At 45.8% G+C, this 16,625-nt stretch overlaps 1 protein-coding gene and 1 long non-coding RNA gene across 10 annotated transcripts in view; one reads left to right on the top strand and one right to left on the bottom strand.

The window, feature by feature from the left end:
* LOC137306046 (sodium/calcium exchanger 3-like) overlaps positions 1-16,625 on the bottom strand; it is a 237,655-nt gene that overhangs the window by 20,360 nt on the left and 200,670 nt on the right. For 6 of the 9 annotated variants that reach the window (XM_067975077.1, XM_067975079.1, XM_067975081.1 and 3 more), the window contains one exon: positions 9,399-9,523. In XM_067975077.1, the coding sequence (XP_067831178.1) occupies positions 9,399-9,523 (125 nt within the window). Of the gene's footprint in view, positions 1-9,398; positions 9,524-9,954; positions 9,996-12,175; positions 12,190-16,625 lie in introns of all 9 variants that reach the window. The other 3 variants (XM_067975085.1, XM_067975080.1, XM_067975086.1) reach the window with 3 other exon arrangements.
* Positions 1-16,625, top strand: part of LOC137306047 (uncharacterized) — a 77,309-nt gene that overhangs the window by 40,708 nt on the left and 19,976 nt on the right. The window lies entirely within an intron of this gene.

The raw sequence follows: 16,625 nt of genomic DNA, 5'->3' as shown, positions 1-16,625 counted from the left end.
AAATAGTGATGTCTTGAGGAGTGTACATATTACAGAGAGGGAGGTGCTGGAAGTCTTAACGCGCATCAAGGTAGATAAATCTCCGGGACCTGATGAAATGTATCCCAGGACGTTATGGGAGGTTAGGGAGGAAATTGCGGGTCCCCGAGCAGAGATATTTGAATCATCCACCGCTAAGGTGAGGTGCCTGAAGATTGGAGGGTAGCAAATGTTGTGCCTTTGTTTAAGAAGGGCGGCAGGGAAAAGCCTGGGAACTACAGACCAGTGAGCCTGACATCTGTAGTGGGTAAGTTGTTAGAGGGTATTCTGAGGGACAGGATCTACAGGCATTTGGAGAGGCAGGGACTAATTAGGAACAGTCAGCATGGTTTTGTGAGAGGAAAATCATGTCTCACGAATTTGATTGAGTTTTTTGAAGGGGTAACCAAGAAGATAGATGAGGGCTGTGCAGTAGACGTGGTCTACATGGACTTCAGCAAAGCATTTGACAAGGTACCGCATGGTAGGTTGTTACATAAGGTTAAATCTCATGGGATCCAAGGTGAGGTAGCCAATTGGATACAAAATTGGCTTGACGACAGAAGACAGAGGGTGGTTGTAGAGGGTTGTTTTTCAAACTGGATGCCTGTGTCCAGTGGTGTGCCTCAGGGATCGGTGCTGGGTCCGCTGTTATTTGTTATTTATATTAATGATTTGGATGAGAATTTAGGAGGCATGGTTAGTAAGTTTGCAGATGACACCAAGATTGGTGGCATTGTGGACAGTGAAGAAGGTTATCTGGGATTGCAACGGGATCTTGATCAATTGGGCCAGTGGGCCGATGAATGGCAGATGGAGTTTAATTTAGATAAATGTGAGGTGATGCATTTTGGTAGATCAAATCGGGCCAGGACCTACTCCGTTAATGGTAGGGCGTTGGGGAGAGTTATAGAACAAAGAGATCTAGGAGTACAGATTCATAGCTCCTTGAAAGTGGAGTCACAGGTGGATAGGGTGGTGAAGAAGGCATTCGGCATGCTTGGTTTCATTGGTCAGAACATTGAATGCAGGAGTTGGGATGTCTTGTTGAAGTTGTACAGGGCATTGGTGAGGCCACACTTGGAGTACTGTGTACAGTTCTGGTCACCCTATTATAGAAAGGATATTATTAAACTAGAAAGAGTGCAGAAAAGATTTACTAGGATGCTACCGGGACTTGATGGTTTGACTTACAGGGAGAGGTTAGACAGACTGGGACTTTTTTCCTTGGAGAGTAGGAGGTTAAGGGGTGATCTTATAGAAGTCTATAAAATAATGAGGGGCATAGATAAGGTCGATAGTCAAAATCTTTTCCCAAAGGTAGGGGAGTCTATAACGAGGGGGCATAGATTTAAGGTGAGAGGGGAGAGATACAAAAGGGTCCAGAGGGGCAATTTTTTCACTCAAAGGGTGGTGAGTGTCTGGAACGAGCTGCCAGAGGCAGTAGTAGAGGCGGGTACAATTTTGTCTTTTAAAAAGCATTTGGACAGTTACATGGGTAAGATGGGTATAGAGGGATATGGGCCAAGTGCAGGAAATTGGGACTAGCTTAGTGGTATAAACTGGGCGACATGGACATGTTGGGCCGAAGGGCCTGTTTCCATGTTGTAACTTCTATGATTCTATGTTCCACCTGCATGTTTCCTGCTAAGTACAGATTTATCATGGTACAAAACGTCCTGTCAGCCTGTAAGGGAGGTGCACACCATGGAGGGAATGATCTTTCAGGACAGTGTAGTACATTACATCTCAGCACTGAGTTTCCTACCCAGAGTAATGAGGGAATGGCTGTTATAAAAGGGAATGGTTTGTGCCCTTCTCTGCTTTGTCTTCTACTTTTGGAGATCACTACTCAAGAGTGAGCTCTCAAAGCTGAAATCTCCCCCTTTCCTGAAAAGAAAATGTTGAGTGCATTCTAGGTAAGGACAACTGATCTGGGTGTCACAGAATTGCCTCCAGCGGCTGTTGTGCATACATTAGCATAATACAGATTGACCCTGAGCACTCTCAAACACAAAGACACTCAAGTCTGCCTATTGATATGTATGGTGGCTCAGGTCTTAATGACAAGTACTGAACTGTAGGGCATGCCTCAGTAAACGGTAATTTTCTGAATGATTGTTGAGCCACTATCCACAACAGTTTGTACAACTCACAGCCACATTAACAAGGTTTCCAACATTTATACCAGCTGCGTGTTTGAGAAACATTAAAGGATCATTGATGTGTTGTAACATTAAGATGAAAGAAATTGCATTTTTAGGAATTACACATATCAAAGCCTATGATTTCATTATTTACAATGTTAAGTAAGTTCTCACATTTTCCCAAAAGAATAAAGAATGTCATTGCCTTTGCAGCAGTGATTAATGTGATTTTGTTCCCACAGGTATTGCCCTGTGCTATTATTAGAAAAAGCATTTCATGCTCAAAGGGTTAACTGGTGAATCAGGTGCACGAGTTTTGCTGTAAAATTATCCCATTGAGACAGTGAGTGCTATTAGCGACGTGATCGTGTTCAAATGTCAGGTGCTGGCATTTCAGGCTTGTTTCTCATTACTGTCACTCAGCCCGTGGAAAAGAAAACACTGGGCCGGAATTTGCTGAAAACATAACAGCATGTGAACGATGCATGCTGTTATTAATGTGCAAATCGGCCAGCAACTTGTGGTGAGGAAGAGATACCCCGTGAATTGCGAATCGGCACAAGTTGCTGGACGATTTGCTCTGCTCCGCCAATAGCTTTGTGAAAATGGCACCTTGCCCTTAACCTCCTGAGTTTCAAGAAGTGGAGATGCCGGTGATGGACTGGAGTTGACAATTGTAAACAATTTTACAACACCAAGTTATAGTCCAGCAAATTTATTTTAAATTCACAAGCTTTCGGAGGCTACCTCCTTCCTCAGGTGAACGATGTGGAAATGAAGTCCTCGAAATGAAGTCGCATTTATAATTCACAGAACAATGCTTGGTGATAACAGACAGTTTTTTCAACTGCCCGTTGCCAAGGCAATCAGTGTTCAGACAGACAGGTGTTACCTGCCAGGTCTCAGAATATACAAATCACCAAAAAAAACAACAAACAAAAAAAAAAGAGATAGAGAGGTAGAAACATAGAAAAGACAGCAACTGACCCGTTATATTAAAAACAGATAACATTTGTTCGCTGGTGGGGTAACGTGTAGCGTGACATGAACCCAAGATCCCGGTTGAGGCCGTCCTCATGGGTGCGGAACTTGGCTATCAATTTCTGCTCGACGATTTTGCGTTGTCGTGTGTCTCGAAGGCCGCCTTGGAGTACGCTTACCCGAAGGTCGGTGGCTGAATGTCCTTGACTGCTGAAGTGTTCCCCGACTGGGAGGGAACCCTCCTGTTTGGCGATTGTTGCGCGGTGTCCGTTCATCCGTTGTCGCAGTGTCTGCATGGTCTCGCCAATGTACCATGCTCTGGGGCATCCTTTCCTGCAACGTATGAGGTAGACAACGTTGGCCGAGTCACAGGAGTATGAACCATGCACCTGGTGGGTGGTGTCCTCTCGTGTGATGGTGGTATCTGTGTCGATGATCTGGCATGTCTTGCAGAGGTTACCGCGGCAGGGTTGTGTGGTGTCGTGGACGCTGTTCTCTTGAAAGCTAGGTAATTTGCTGCGAACGATGGTCTGTTTGAGGTTGGGTGGCTGTTTAAAGGCGAGTAGTGGAGGTGTGGGGATGGCCATAGCGAGGTGTTCGTCGTCATTGATGACATGTTGAAGGCTGCGGAGAACATGGCGTAGTTTCTCCGCTCCGGGGAAGTACTGGACGACAAAGGGTACTCTGTTGGTTGCGTCCCGTGTTAGTCTCCTGAGGAGGTCTATGCGATTTTTTGCTGTGGCCCGTCGGAACTGTCGATCGATGAGTCGAGCGTCATATCCCGTTCTTACTAGGGCGTCTTTCAGCGTCTGTAGGTGTCCATCGCGTTCCTCCTCGTCTGAGCAGACCCTGTGTATTCGCAGGGCCTGTCCATAGGGGATGGCCTCTTTGACGCGGTTAGGGTGGAAGCTGGAAAAGTGAGGTTGTCCGTGGGCTTGCGGTAGAGTGAGGTGCTGAGGTGCCCGTCTTTGATGGAGATTCGTGTGTCCAAGAAAGAAACTGATTCTGAGGAGTAGTCCATGGTGAGCTTGATGGTGGGATGGAACTTGTTGATGTTATCGTGTAGTCTCTTCAGTGATTCTTCGCCGTGGGTCCATAGAAAGAAAATGTCGTCTATGTATCTGGTGTATAGTGTTGGTTGGAGGTCTTGTGCAGTGAAGAAGTCCTTCTCGAACTTGTGCATGAAAATGTTGGCGTATTGGGGTGCGAATTTGGTCCCCATGGCTGTTCCGTGTGTTTGGGTAAAGAACTGGTTATCGAAGGTGAAGACATTGTGATCCAGGATGAAGCGGATGAGTTGTAGGATGGCGTCCGGAGATTGGCTGTTGTTGGTGTTGAGTATTGATGCTGTCGCAGCGATGCCGTCATCGTGGGGGATACTGGTGTAGAGTGCCGAGACGTCCATCGTGGTGAGAAGTGTTCCTGGTTCAACTGGTCCGTGGGTACTGAGTTTTTGTAGGAAGTCTGTAGTGTCGCGACAGAAGCTGGGGGTTCCCTGTATGATGGGTTTCAGGATGCCCTCGATGTATCCAGAGAGGTTCTCACACAGGGTTCCGTTGCCTGATACGATAGGACGTCCGGGTGTGTTGGCTTTGTGTATCTTTGGGAGGCAGTAGAAGTCTCCCACACGGGGAGTACGTGGGATGAGAGTGCGTAGGATGCTTTGAAGGTCTGGATCGAAGGTCTTGATCAGTTTGTTGAGCTGGTGGGTGTGTTCTTTGGTCGGGTCTGCGGGTAACCGTCTGTAGTGTTCCTGGTTGTCCAGTTGTCGGTATGCTTCTTTGCAATAGTCCGTTCTGTTCTGTATGACTATGGCTCCTCCTTTGTCCGCTGGTTTGATGACGATGTTGCGGTTGGTCTTGAGAGCGTTGATGGCGTTGCGTTGTGCTCGGGTGACATTCTGGACTGTCTTCTGAGTGCGGCTGATGAATCTGGCATTGACGCATTTCCTGACAGCTTGAGCATACATGTCCAGCTGAGGGCAGTGACCCTCTGGAGGAGTCCAGTTTGACTCTTTCCTCGCGGATCCCTCTGTCTGCTGTTCCGGATCGTTGATTGTCTCATTGGGTTCGCTGCTGAAATTTTGTGGTTTGTGGTAGAATTCCCGGAGCCTCATTCTCCTGATTAATTCCTCTGTGTCCGCCGCGAGACTAGTGGGGTCCATTTTGGTAGTGGGGCAGAAATTGAGCCCTCGGCTGAGAACTTCGATTTCGTCTGGTTGAAGGGTGTGGTCGGACAAATTGACGATAGACTTCCCTGTGGTTGCAACCGTGGTACCAGGGGAAGCTTGGTCGATCATCCTGGATCACAATGTCTTCACCTTCGATAACCAGTTCTTTACCCAAACACACGGAACAGCCATGGGGACCAAATTCGCACCCCAATACGCCAACATTTTCATGCACAAGTTCGAGCAGGACTTCTTCACTGCACAAGACCTCCAACCAACACTATACACCAGATACATAGACGACATTTTCTTTCTATGGACCCACGGCGAAGAATCACTGAAGAGACTACACGATAACATCAACAAGTTCCATCCCACCATCAAGCTCACCATGGACTACTCCTCAGAATCAGTTTCTTTCTTGGACACACGAATCTCCATCAAAGACGGGCACCTCAGCACCTCACTCTACCGCAAGCCCACGGACAACCTCACTTTTCCAGCTTCCACCCTAACCACGTCAAAGAGGCCATCCCCTATGGACAGGCCCTGCGAATACACAGGGTCTGCTCAGACGAGGAGGAACGCGATGGACACCTACAGACGCTGAAAGACGCCCTAGTAAGAACGGGATATGACGCTCGACTCATCGATCGACAGTTCCAACGGGCCACAGCAAAAAATCGCATAGACCTCCTCAGGAGACTAACACGGGACGCAACCAACAGAGTACCCTTTGTCGTCCAGTACTTCCCCGGAGCGGAGAAACTACGCCATGTTCTCCGCAGCCTTCAACATGTCATCAATGACGACGAACACCTCGCTATGGCCATCCCCACACCTCCACTACTCGCCTTTAAACAGCCACCCAACCTCAAACAGACCATCGTTCGCAGCAAATTACCTAGCTTTCAAGAGAACAGCGTCCATGACACCACACAACCCTGCCGCGGTAACCTCTGCAAGACATGCCAGATCATCGACACAGATACCACCATCACACGAGAGGACACCACCCACCAGGTGCATGGTTCATACTCCTGTGACTCGGCCAACGTTGTCTACCTCATACGTTGCAGGAAAGGATGCCCCAGAGCATGGTACATTGGCGAGACCATGCAGACACTGCGACAACGGATGAACGGACACCGCGCAACAATCGCCAAACAGGAGGGTTCCCTCCCAGTCGGGGAACACTTCAGCAGTCAAGGACATTCAGCCACCGACCTTCGGGTAAGCGTACCCCAAGGCGGCCTTCGAGACACACGACAACGCAAAATCGTCGAGCAGAAATTGATAGCCAAGTTCCGCACCCATGAGGACGGCCTCAACCGGGATCTTGGGTTCATGTCACGCTACACGTTACCCCACCAGCGAACAAATGTTATCTGTTTTTAATATAACGGGTCAGTTGCTGTCTTTTCTATGTTTCTACCTCTCTATCTCTTTTTTTTTGTTTGTTGTTTTTTTTGGTGATTTGTATATTCTGAGACCTGGCAGGTAACACCTGTCTGTCTGAACACTGATTGCCTTGGCAACGGGCAGTTGAAAAAACTGTCTGTTATCACCAAGCATTGTTCTGTGAATTATAAATGCGACTTCATTTCGAGGACTTCATTTCCACATCGTTCACCTGAGGAAGGAGGTAGCCTCCGAAAGCTTGTGAATTTAAAATAAAATTGCTGGACTATAACTTGGTGTTGTAAAATTGTTTCCACGAGTTTCAAGAAGTTGCTGAATTTGCACATTAATTGCCCATTAACTTGCCACAAAATTAAGTCTAGTAATTAATAGCACAAGTACCCTTTTAATGATGTAATAATTGTTAATGACTGCCAATCAACATCTCCCGTCCAGAAAGTGACCAATTAAAAGTATAGTCTCATTCCTTAAGGTGGTGAATTGCTGTTGGGGATTTTAAAAATGTCACATTTTAAATTTTAAAAATGTTTTTCTTTTCCTTTCTGACTCTTTATTCTCTCTCTCTTAATCCAATCTTTCACTTTATTTTTCTTTCTGTACCTGATTTGACATTGAATTCACCCACTCTAATTTACCCTCCTTCACAGTCCTTCCTCTGTTTATTTCTCAATCCTTAAATTTCATTGATTAAGGAGATACACTGTTGGTCCCATTGTTCACCAAGGTCCCAGTTGCCCTCGCCACACCATTATCAGCTCGCGCTTCCAGCAACTTACAGAGCAAAAAAATTTTGAGCCGAAGGGTGCGGGAAAAAGTCTAACTAACTGGGCACGCCTTGTGGTGCCCCGCTTCAGCAAATTCCAGCCCAAAGCAAACTTTGAAAGGAAAACACAAATCATTTACTTCCTGCACTTGAAGTGAGGTAAATTCAAGACAAATCTGTGGAAACAATATTTCAGTGAGCGAGCGATTAATCTATGGAACAGGCTCCCTGGGGAGACGGTTAAAGCAGTTCGTACTGATTCATTCAAATGTGAACTTGATAGATTCCTTCCAGAAAATGCATTTTGAGATACAGTATATGAGTAATTTGAGACGAGATATGATGTGTTAAATGTAGCATGTTTGGGAGTAACAGGCAACTTTAGATCTATGGCTCCCAAAGCACTCCACCACTGGGGGTTTTCCTCATATCATGTTTGGTTCTGCTGCAGACTAATTGATGGAGGTCGATTGCTGTGATTAGTCAAAAACTCCATTATCGTTGTATCCTGCGACTACCAGCATGGTAGAAGGCGAACTAGATGGACCTTGGTCTTGTCTAGCAATTCCTATGTTCCTATGAATATTTTGTAGCTTTGGAAACGGGAACAGACAGTGGGTACAGACACTAGGAACAGAATGTGTAGAACCTGACATAGATAGACATATCACACAAAAACTGTGCCATTTGTATAGCAATCATGCAGTTTCCACAGGGGAGATATAAAAGGCATTAGATTCAATTTATTAAAATCAACACCATTCATTGCGTCATTAATATTCAGGTGGAAACCAGATATGCAACACTAGTAGTTCAAATTTGAATTTATTTTATTACAAAATTTGTAGGTTACAAATTAGTACTACATGTAAATGTACTTTAATGTTTCCAAACACTAATTAATCATGTTCTCTCTCCCAGTCTGTAACCAGTTCTTTGTTTCTTATCCCCTTCAGCTCTGTTTGAAGTGAGTGTAGCATAGAGATCTTGATAACAAACCCTAATATTTGACTTTATCACAAATGATCCCTTAATATTGAACAAACTCACCCAAACCATTGCTTTGCCAGACATTACTGGCTTTATTTTGTGGAAGAATATCTACAATAAGGCCTTAGAATAGTCTTAAAAGTACTTAGAATTTGTCCAAAAATTATCCCCCTCCCAATTTGTTTCTTCAAAATAAAGAAACTTTTGTAAATTTAAAACTTGTGAACAGAGGCAAAACAATGCATATGATTTTGGATATCTAGAATGTAAGTTATGAGCACAGGTTACGGAAGTTGGGCTAAATTTCTTTACAACAGTTAAGACTTTGAGGTAAATAAATGGGATTGACAGAGTTAATCTAGGCAACTAATAATAAATTGTGTTTAATAGTACAAATACCAGTGGTTGTAAGTTAAAATGAGAAAGCTAAGAGTAAGAAGGGAAGTCAGATGAAATTGTTTCATCCTTGAACTGGGACTTGTGGAATAATTATTTGGGAAGGCCATTGTAGTAAACAATTTGAATGGTTTTAAAAGGCAATTAGATGCATTTTTGGAGAGAAAGGATTGAGAGATATGGTGAAACCACAGACTGAGATCTATCAGAAATGGAGAGAGGCCTAAAAGCCTTTTCTTGCTTCTAAAAATTACTTTGTTACCAACATTACTAGCCTCTCCATGCAATTACTATCTCCACTGAAGGCAATGAGTGATAGTCGGGCATTGCTTGGAATGAGAGCCAAGGCCAAGCACTGAAAAATCATTGTAGAAAAGTTCCTATGGCTCCTATTTGGTGCCATAATAATTGAGTAGGTGGACAACACCAAATGCTAAAATGGTTAAGGGAGTCTACATAAGATGAAGAAGCATAGATTATATTTTGTCTGCAGTGTTATTGATGTGAGTACCTTAAATTCATATGACTCTTCAATGATGACCTCCAACTTGGAATGTTCTCCCAGGATGGGCTTCCCCATCTCTGCAATGCGTCGGGCCTCCTCTTCCTCCGCAGTCAGTTTTTTATTGGCTTCATCTACACACCAGGAAATGGGTAGTTAGACATTTCACATGATACTCTGAGACCTCATGCTTGGCATGAAACGTCCCTTCACTGAGAACCCATGTACGCAAACACACTAAGATATATATTAAAACACTGGCTTAGAGCTAGAGACGCAACATTCCCAAGGCCTTTTCCAAGGTCAGTAAGAGACAAATGCAGATCCAAACATTTTGCTCCAGGAAACTAGTCACTAAAAGGGTCTTTTACATTTGTATGGCTATATACTGGACACAGGGTAGGGATGTGGATGCAATATTTATCATAGCAAGTGTTTTTTTTTACACCTCTCTTCAGCTTACACTATTGCCCCCTTCACTCTACTAAAATACCAGAAAGCACTTGAACCTTAATATTCTCCACACCATTTGTGAATGCCATTCTGTGATCAACTGATACACAGCATGCTTCTGTAAGGTTGGATTCACCAACCAGATTTACAAGACTTGTAACCATTTGTTTTCATAAAATAAACTGATTTAATCGATTTGTTGATTTTTTTTTTCTAGTGCGCTGTGAGGAACATCATAGATGCAAAGCGAAATCATCCAAGGTTAATTAGATAAACAATTCAATATTAGTTGTCACCTTAAAACAACAAGCTCTTGACTAATTGCCATAGCCCAGTTCCCATGTAGCTCCATGTGGAATTAATCATCAGTCACATTATCTCACTAAAAGCTCAGTTTACATATGTCGCCGTGTACTGCTGATTTATTTTCAAAGATTCATTTGTTGAATTAAATTGAGTTATTCCAAAACATCAGATTATCCTGATAAAATCTTGGATCTTGGAACTTGACTCATGCTGGGGTACTGAACCCCGGGTGCTAACACATGTCGAATATTGTACCACAGTTGCTGACTCATGCTGGTATACCATATCACGACTGCTAGTTCAGCTTGTGTATTGTACCATAAATACTGATTTATTCTGAGCTGATTTCAAGCTGGGGTACTGTACTACATTTACTAATCCATATTGGGGTACTGTACCACATTTACTAATCCACGCTGGGGCACTGCACCACATTTACCAATCCACGCTGGGGCACTGCACCACATTTACCAATCCACGCTGGGGCACTGCACCACATTTACCAATCCACGCTGGGGCACGGCACCACATTTACCAATCCACGCTGGGGCACGGCACCACATTTACCAATCCACGCTGGGGCACTGCACCACATTTACCAATCCACGCTGGGGCACGGCACCACATTTACCAATCCACGCTGGGGCACGGCACCACATTTACCAATCCACGCTGGGGCACGGCACCACATTTACCAATCCACGCTGGGGCACTGCACCACATTTACCAATCCACGCTGGGGCACTGCACCACATTTACCAATCCACGCTGGGGCACTGCACCACATTCACCAATCCACGCTGGGGCACTGCACCACATTCACCAATCCACGCTGGGGCACTGCACCACATTCACCAATGCACGCTGGGGCACTGCACCACGAGCTCTTTCTTATTGGCTTTCCTTCCTCTTCTGGGATCTCCATTGGAAGACCCTTTATCAAGACAAAGTTATGTAGGAGACAACACAGCACAGCTAGTCTGGAGACTCTGGCTGCTCTGCCACCTCCCCCCCAACCCCCAGATCTATGGTGTGTTCCACAACAACACGAGGCCTGGCATGAGCCTCATTATACCTTTCCTCCAAATCAGTGGAGGGGAGATGTACAGGGGTCATTAGCCAGGACAGCAGAGGATATCCCTTGTCACCAAGGACCCAGCCAGACCATTCTTCTACTCACTAGAACAGAGGAAGGATGCTCAACAAAGGCATCATGACAGTTTCTTAAAATATTTGGTGTTACAACAATAACAACTTGCATTTACATAACGCCTTTAACATAGCAAAAACATCCCTAGACGCTTCATAGGAGGGTTATCAAACAAAATTTGACATCGAGCCACATGAGAAGATATTAGGACAGGAAAAAGGCAGGTTTTAAGTAGGGTCTTAAAGGAGGAGAGAGAGGCAGATAGGTTTCGGGAGAGAATTCCAGAGCTTAGGGCCTAGGCAGCAGAAGGCATAGCCACCAATGGCGGAGCGATTAAAATCGGGGATGCGCAAGAGGCAAGAATTAGAGGAGCGCAGAGATCTCGGAGGGTTGGAGGGCTGGGGGAGGGGCAAAGCCACGGAGGGATTTGAAAACAAAGATGTGAATTTTAAAATCAACGCGTTCCCGGACCGGGAGCCAATGTCGGACAGTGAGCACAGGGGTGATGGGTGAACGGGATTTGGTGCGAGTTAGGGTTCAGGCAGCAAAGTTTTGGATGAGCTTAAGTTTATGGAGGGTGGAAGATGGGAGGACAGCTCGGAGAACATTGGAATAGTCAAGTCTAGAGGTAACAAAGGCATGGATGAGGGCTTCAGCAGCAGATGAGCTGAGGCAGGGGCGGAGACGGGCATTGTTAGAGGTGGAAGTAGGTGGACTTGGTGATGGAACAGATATTTGGTCGGAAGCTCATCTCGGGGTCAAATAGAATGCCATGGTTACATTTAAAATCTTATGCTGCACATTGAGGGAATGGAATCCCTTGCACTTCAGAAAGCTCAAGGGGTTCTGATATGTGATATGGGTGCATCTATCACACCCTGCTGGAGAATGCTGAAAGTTTAAAGCCCTCTGATGTCTTTATGGTGCTAACATTCCAAAGGTTATATATTCGGGTGCCCTGCTGAAAAGCCTATCAATATCATGAATGATGTTTGTAAACAATTTTACAACACCAAGTTATAGTCCAATGTTTTTATTTGAAATTTACAAGCTTTCGGAGGCTTCCTCCTTTCTCAGGTAATGATGTTACACAAGTAAGCACTTGCAGCCTGAAAGGACCCTGTGGTATAGAAATTCAGAGCAATATTGACTTTCAGACAGACTGAGAGAACAGTGGGTGTGTGAGTTCCTGCGACATTTCCCACAATGGTATCCTCAAGCAGACCTTTTCTGATACATGCTCAAAGGAGTGACATGGACTGTAGGCTCTAGTGAAAGATACCTCCTCATTTGGTGCAACTGTCTTACTTCCTTTTCATCCTGCTCCTGTTCTGCCTCTATCATGATGACGTATGTAGGAATGTCCATAGGGAAACCTGATGGTAATGGCTCAATGATACAAGGGGGACAAGAAAAGATTTTTCTTCTGAAAGGCAGCTTGCAGAATCCTATCTTTAGCAGCACAACACCAAAAAAATCAAATCAATCTAGTCAAAACTGAGACAATGGGGCTCGATTTTCACGCCCCCGAGCGGATGCGTTTGTGGCGGGGGGCTGCGAAAATCGGGAATTCCCGGGGTGGGTCCAGAGCCCGGCTCCAACCCACCCACTTCCGGGTTCCCCAGTGACATGCCAACATGCGCACGCTGTCCGCGCATATGAGACTCCCCCCGGCAATTAAAGCCGGCGGGGTGCCACTTAAGGAAATCATTAAGGTATTACAGGTCGTTTAGAGACCTGATTTAACATAACATTTTAGGAGGGGTGGGATTTTGCAAACAACTGGGACTGTTTCCCGTACTGGGGGAAACACTCCCAGTTGAAATGGACGTGTTGCAGCTATCAGCCTGTGGCAGCTGCAAAGGTCCATTTGACAGGTGGGGGGGGGGGGGGGGGAAGAGACCCTGACTCATTGCAGGAGGCCACTCTGTCACTGGACAAAGTTTGGCCTCCACCACCCTTCTAACAAAATTCACAAACTTGCACACTTACCCCGGTGTCCAGACACATGTACCTACCTTGCGGATCCCCTCAAATGTACATCTTCCGGATAGGGGCCGCCGTAGCTGCAGTCATGACCTCCTCGGAGGACGAACAGCATCACCAGCCTCGCCGTCCACCTCTGACACGTGGAGCACCACTACACAGTGCTGTGACACATCCACCTGCACAGCAGGAGGGAGGGCAACGGCAGAGAGAGATGCGTCGCAGAAGGCACAGGGTCTACAGACCGAGGCTCAGCTTCCCGGACCTCTCTGAGCAGCAGTGCACACGGAGGCTCAGAGTCACTCGACATGTAGTCGTGGACATCTGCAGCTTCCTTCATGCCGAGCTGCTCCCGGCTGGCCCGAGCACCATCTTCTTACCTGTAGCTGTCAAAGTCATCACTGCCCTCAACGACTTCTCCTTCGCATCCTTCCAGGGTGCCACCGGGGACATCGCCGACGTCTCTCAGTCGTCTGCACAAAAGAGCCCTGCAAACACACCTACACCCACTCTGCAGTGACACAATGGGTGGCACCAGTTGTGGGTCTTCATGGTGATCCTCAGGAAAGGGCATTATTGCACAAGCCAGACAAGATTCGCAAAGACGTGGCAGTAGTGGTGACAATATAATATGTTATGTGAGTTGATCAGAAATTAAATATAAGTAAAAACCATGACAAACCCTCAAACACCCTTGTACATCCCCTTTATGCTCACGACACGTTTGCCTTACGCTTCCTACTGCACATATGTGATGCATGCCCTGTGGCTGCAGCACAGGTAGTGGCAGGTTGAGTGAGGCTGACTGTGAAAGATGCATGAGAGGGTGAGTATGAGATACAGCCATGAGATTGTATGAGGATTGGGTTGAGTGGTAGTGGCGGGATGAGTACTGGCGAGGTGAGTAAGTGCAGGTAAGATGAGGATGAGCTTTGAGTGGGTGCGAGGAGTGATGTGATAGAGTAGTGTTGGCAGTGCAGAAGGAGATGTGGGGTGGGGGCGGTGATGTGGCAGACGGAGTGTAGGGGAATGAGTAAGTGTACTCACTTCGGCTGACCTACTTAGGTGATTGAAGCGCCTCCTGCACTGTATGCAGGTGCGCGATATGTTGGGTGGTGCAGGTGACCTCCTCTGCCACCTTGAACCAGGCCTTCTTGGTGGCAGAGGCAGGCCGTTTCCTCCCGCCCACCGGGGGGAAGATCTCTGTCCTCCCCCTCACCCCATGCAATAATACCTGGAGTGAGGCATCATTAAGCCTGGGGGCAACCTTCCCCCTGGGCTGCTCCATGATGTAATTCTTCCTATTTCCTGCAGCATCAGTCAGTGGAGGACTGCCCCTTTAAATAGAGCTCCTCCAGCTGACCATCTATGCTGCGCATGCGCAGTCCGCCCGCCACGCAGCTTTCCAGCGCAAAACCCGGAAGCACAGGTAAGTGGATCCAAGATCCAATTACCCTGCGATTCCGTGTGGAGCACCCCGATTTCACTGGGCGTGTTACCCACGCGCCCAGTTGACCCCCCCCCCCGCTGCGAACCTACCGCCATCCTAATATCGGACCCAATGTTTGTGGACAGTCAGCCTGTGAAACTACACTTCATGCTATGGCAAGTCTGCTTTGTACAGACGTTATTCAAGTCAGATGCAATACTAGCGTAAGTGACACAATTTCTGTTGGATCACGCTATGCCCTGACTATCCCATTATCTACATACATCCATCACTTTGGAGGCAGGCGCTTCCGCTCACCCCCACTTCCACCGGTTAAGCTTTGTCATTTCTTGGTTCTCCCCAGATTCCCTCCCCCCACCACTGCCAGAAATCCGCCATTTTTTCCCCAAAAAGATTGCAGAATTTCTAGGCTATTAAACACTTCTGAAGTTTGAACTTGTTCACTCCACCACTAGAATGCTTCATAAGGACTGTTGTATTATGTGCATTTTTTTGAAAGTCATCTCTGATCTTGCTCTATCTTTTACCATACATTCTGGCACAACTTTTCCTGCAAACTTTTTGTGAAGCTGTCAGAAGCTGAATTCAACCAAAGGCAGACTAGAAATCCTGTATGGGGCATTTTTGCTAATTGATAAATACACAGTGTCTGTGAAATTCTTTGCAAATAGTTATTTAGCATTGACAGTTAATTTACATTGAAAAATGCCAAGTTAAAACAATCAAGTATGATCTGTAACAGTGATGTAAAAATGTTAATAGTTTCCAGCCTAACCTCTATTTCTGAAATTAATTGTATTTTTAGTGAGGTGTTTTCAATGTAAATTAACTATAAATAATAAATAACTGGCTATGAATCACTCACTTTCTGGTATTTATTTATTATTTAGCAAAATAGCAGAACAATTGGAGTGTTTCCAGACTACCTGTGACGTCTACTTGTCCTGCTGATCTGAAGAGATGTTGGACTGGCTAGGTTGACAGGGAAACTAGGTGGGTTAGGTCTGCACTGCAGGGAGTTGGGACCAGGTGGGTTTGAGGTGTTCTGCCTGGAGTTGGGTCCAGGTGGGTTCAAAGTGTTCTGCAGGGGGTTGGGACCAGGTGGGTTTGCGGTGTTCTGGAGGGAGTTGGGACCGGGTGGGTTTGAGGTGCACTGGAGGAACCTGGGATCAGTTGGATTCGCAGTGCATTGGAGAGAATTGTGACCAGCTGGATTTGGAATGCACTGGGTTTGGGACCAGCTGGATTCAGGGTACCGAGTTGGGAGGAGGAACAGCTGGATTTAAGGTTTATAAGACCAATTATTACAAAACTAAAGTCTGATTTTCAAAGTTTTGCAGGGATTGGGATAAAACATCTCATTTCACCCAGCAGTACTTCTGCATTCATTCATGTGTTACTTAAGAATAAATGAAAATCCCCTTGAAGGTAGATAGGGGATTCAAACAGGTGGCCTTGGTTGCTCCTGCAGGAAAAATCCCTCCAAATCCTGCAATGAAACATAATGAGAAGGAAATCCCTCATTGTCGCACATTAGATTGCTCATGGCCATTATGGTGTATGGACCTGGACCAGCAGCTCAGTAAACTTCAAGGATGTCAATAACTCAAAGCACTTGCTGGTGATCTGCAAACACTGCACACTGATGAATGAAGCACAGTGAAGCACTCTGGAGAGGAGAACACTGCAAGGAAAAGTCCAGACAATGTCGGCAGAAAGAACCCATTTATATATTTTTACTCTTGCAGCCAGTTTAAAGCCCCGTTCTTAATTTGTTCTTTTAAATCACAGTTGAGTGCAAGTTTCAAATTGGATATTCCCATGTATATACATGAATGCTGTTTAAATAGCCCAAAAAATGAAGTTAAGAGTCTTAGTAAACTCAATATGT

Source organism: Heptranchias perlo, chromosome 41 (assembly GCF_035084215.1).
Source record: "Heptranchias perlo isolate sHepPer1 chromosome 41, sHepPer1.hap1, whole genome shotgun sequence".
NCBI classification, from domain to species: Eukaryota; Metazoa; Chordata; class Chondrichthyes; order Hexanchiformes; family Hexanchidae; genus Heptranchias; species Heptranchias perlo.
The sequence above is the reverse complement of the archived record's forward strand: the minus strand, read 5'-3'. Positions and strand labels throughout refer to the sequence as shown.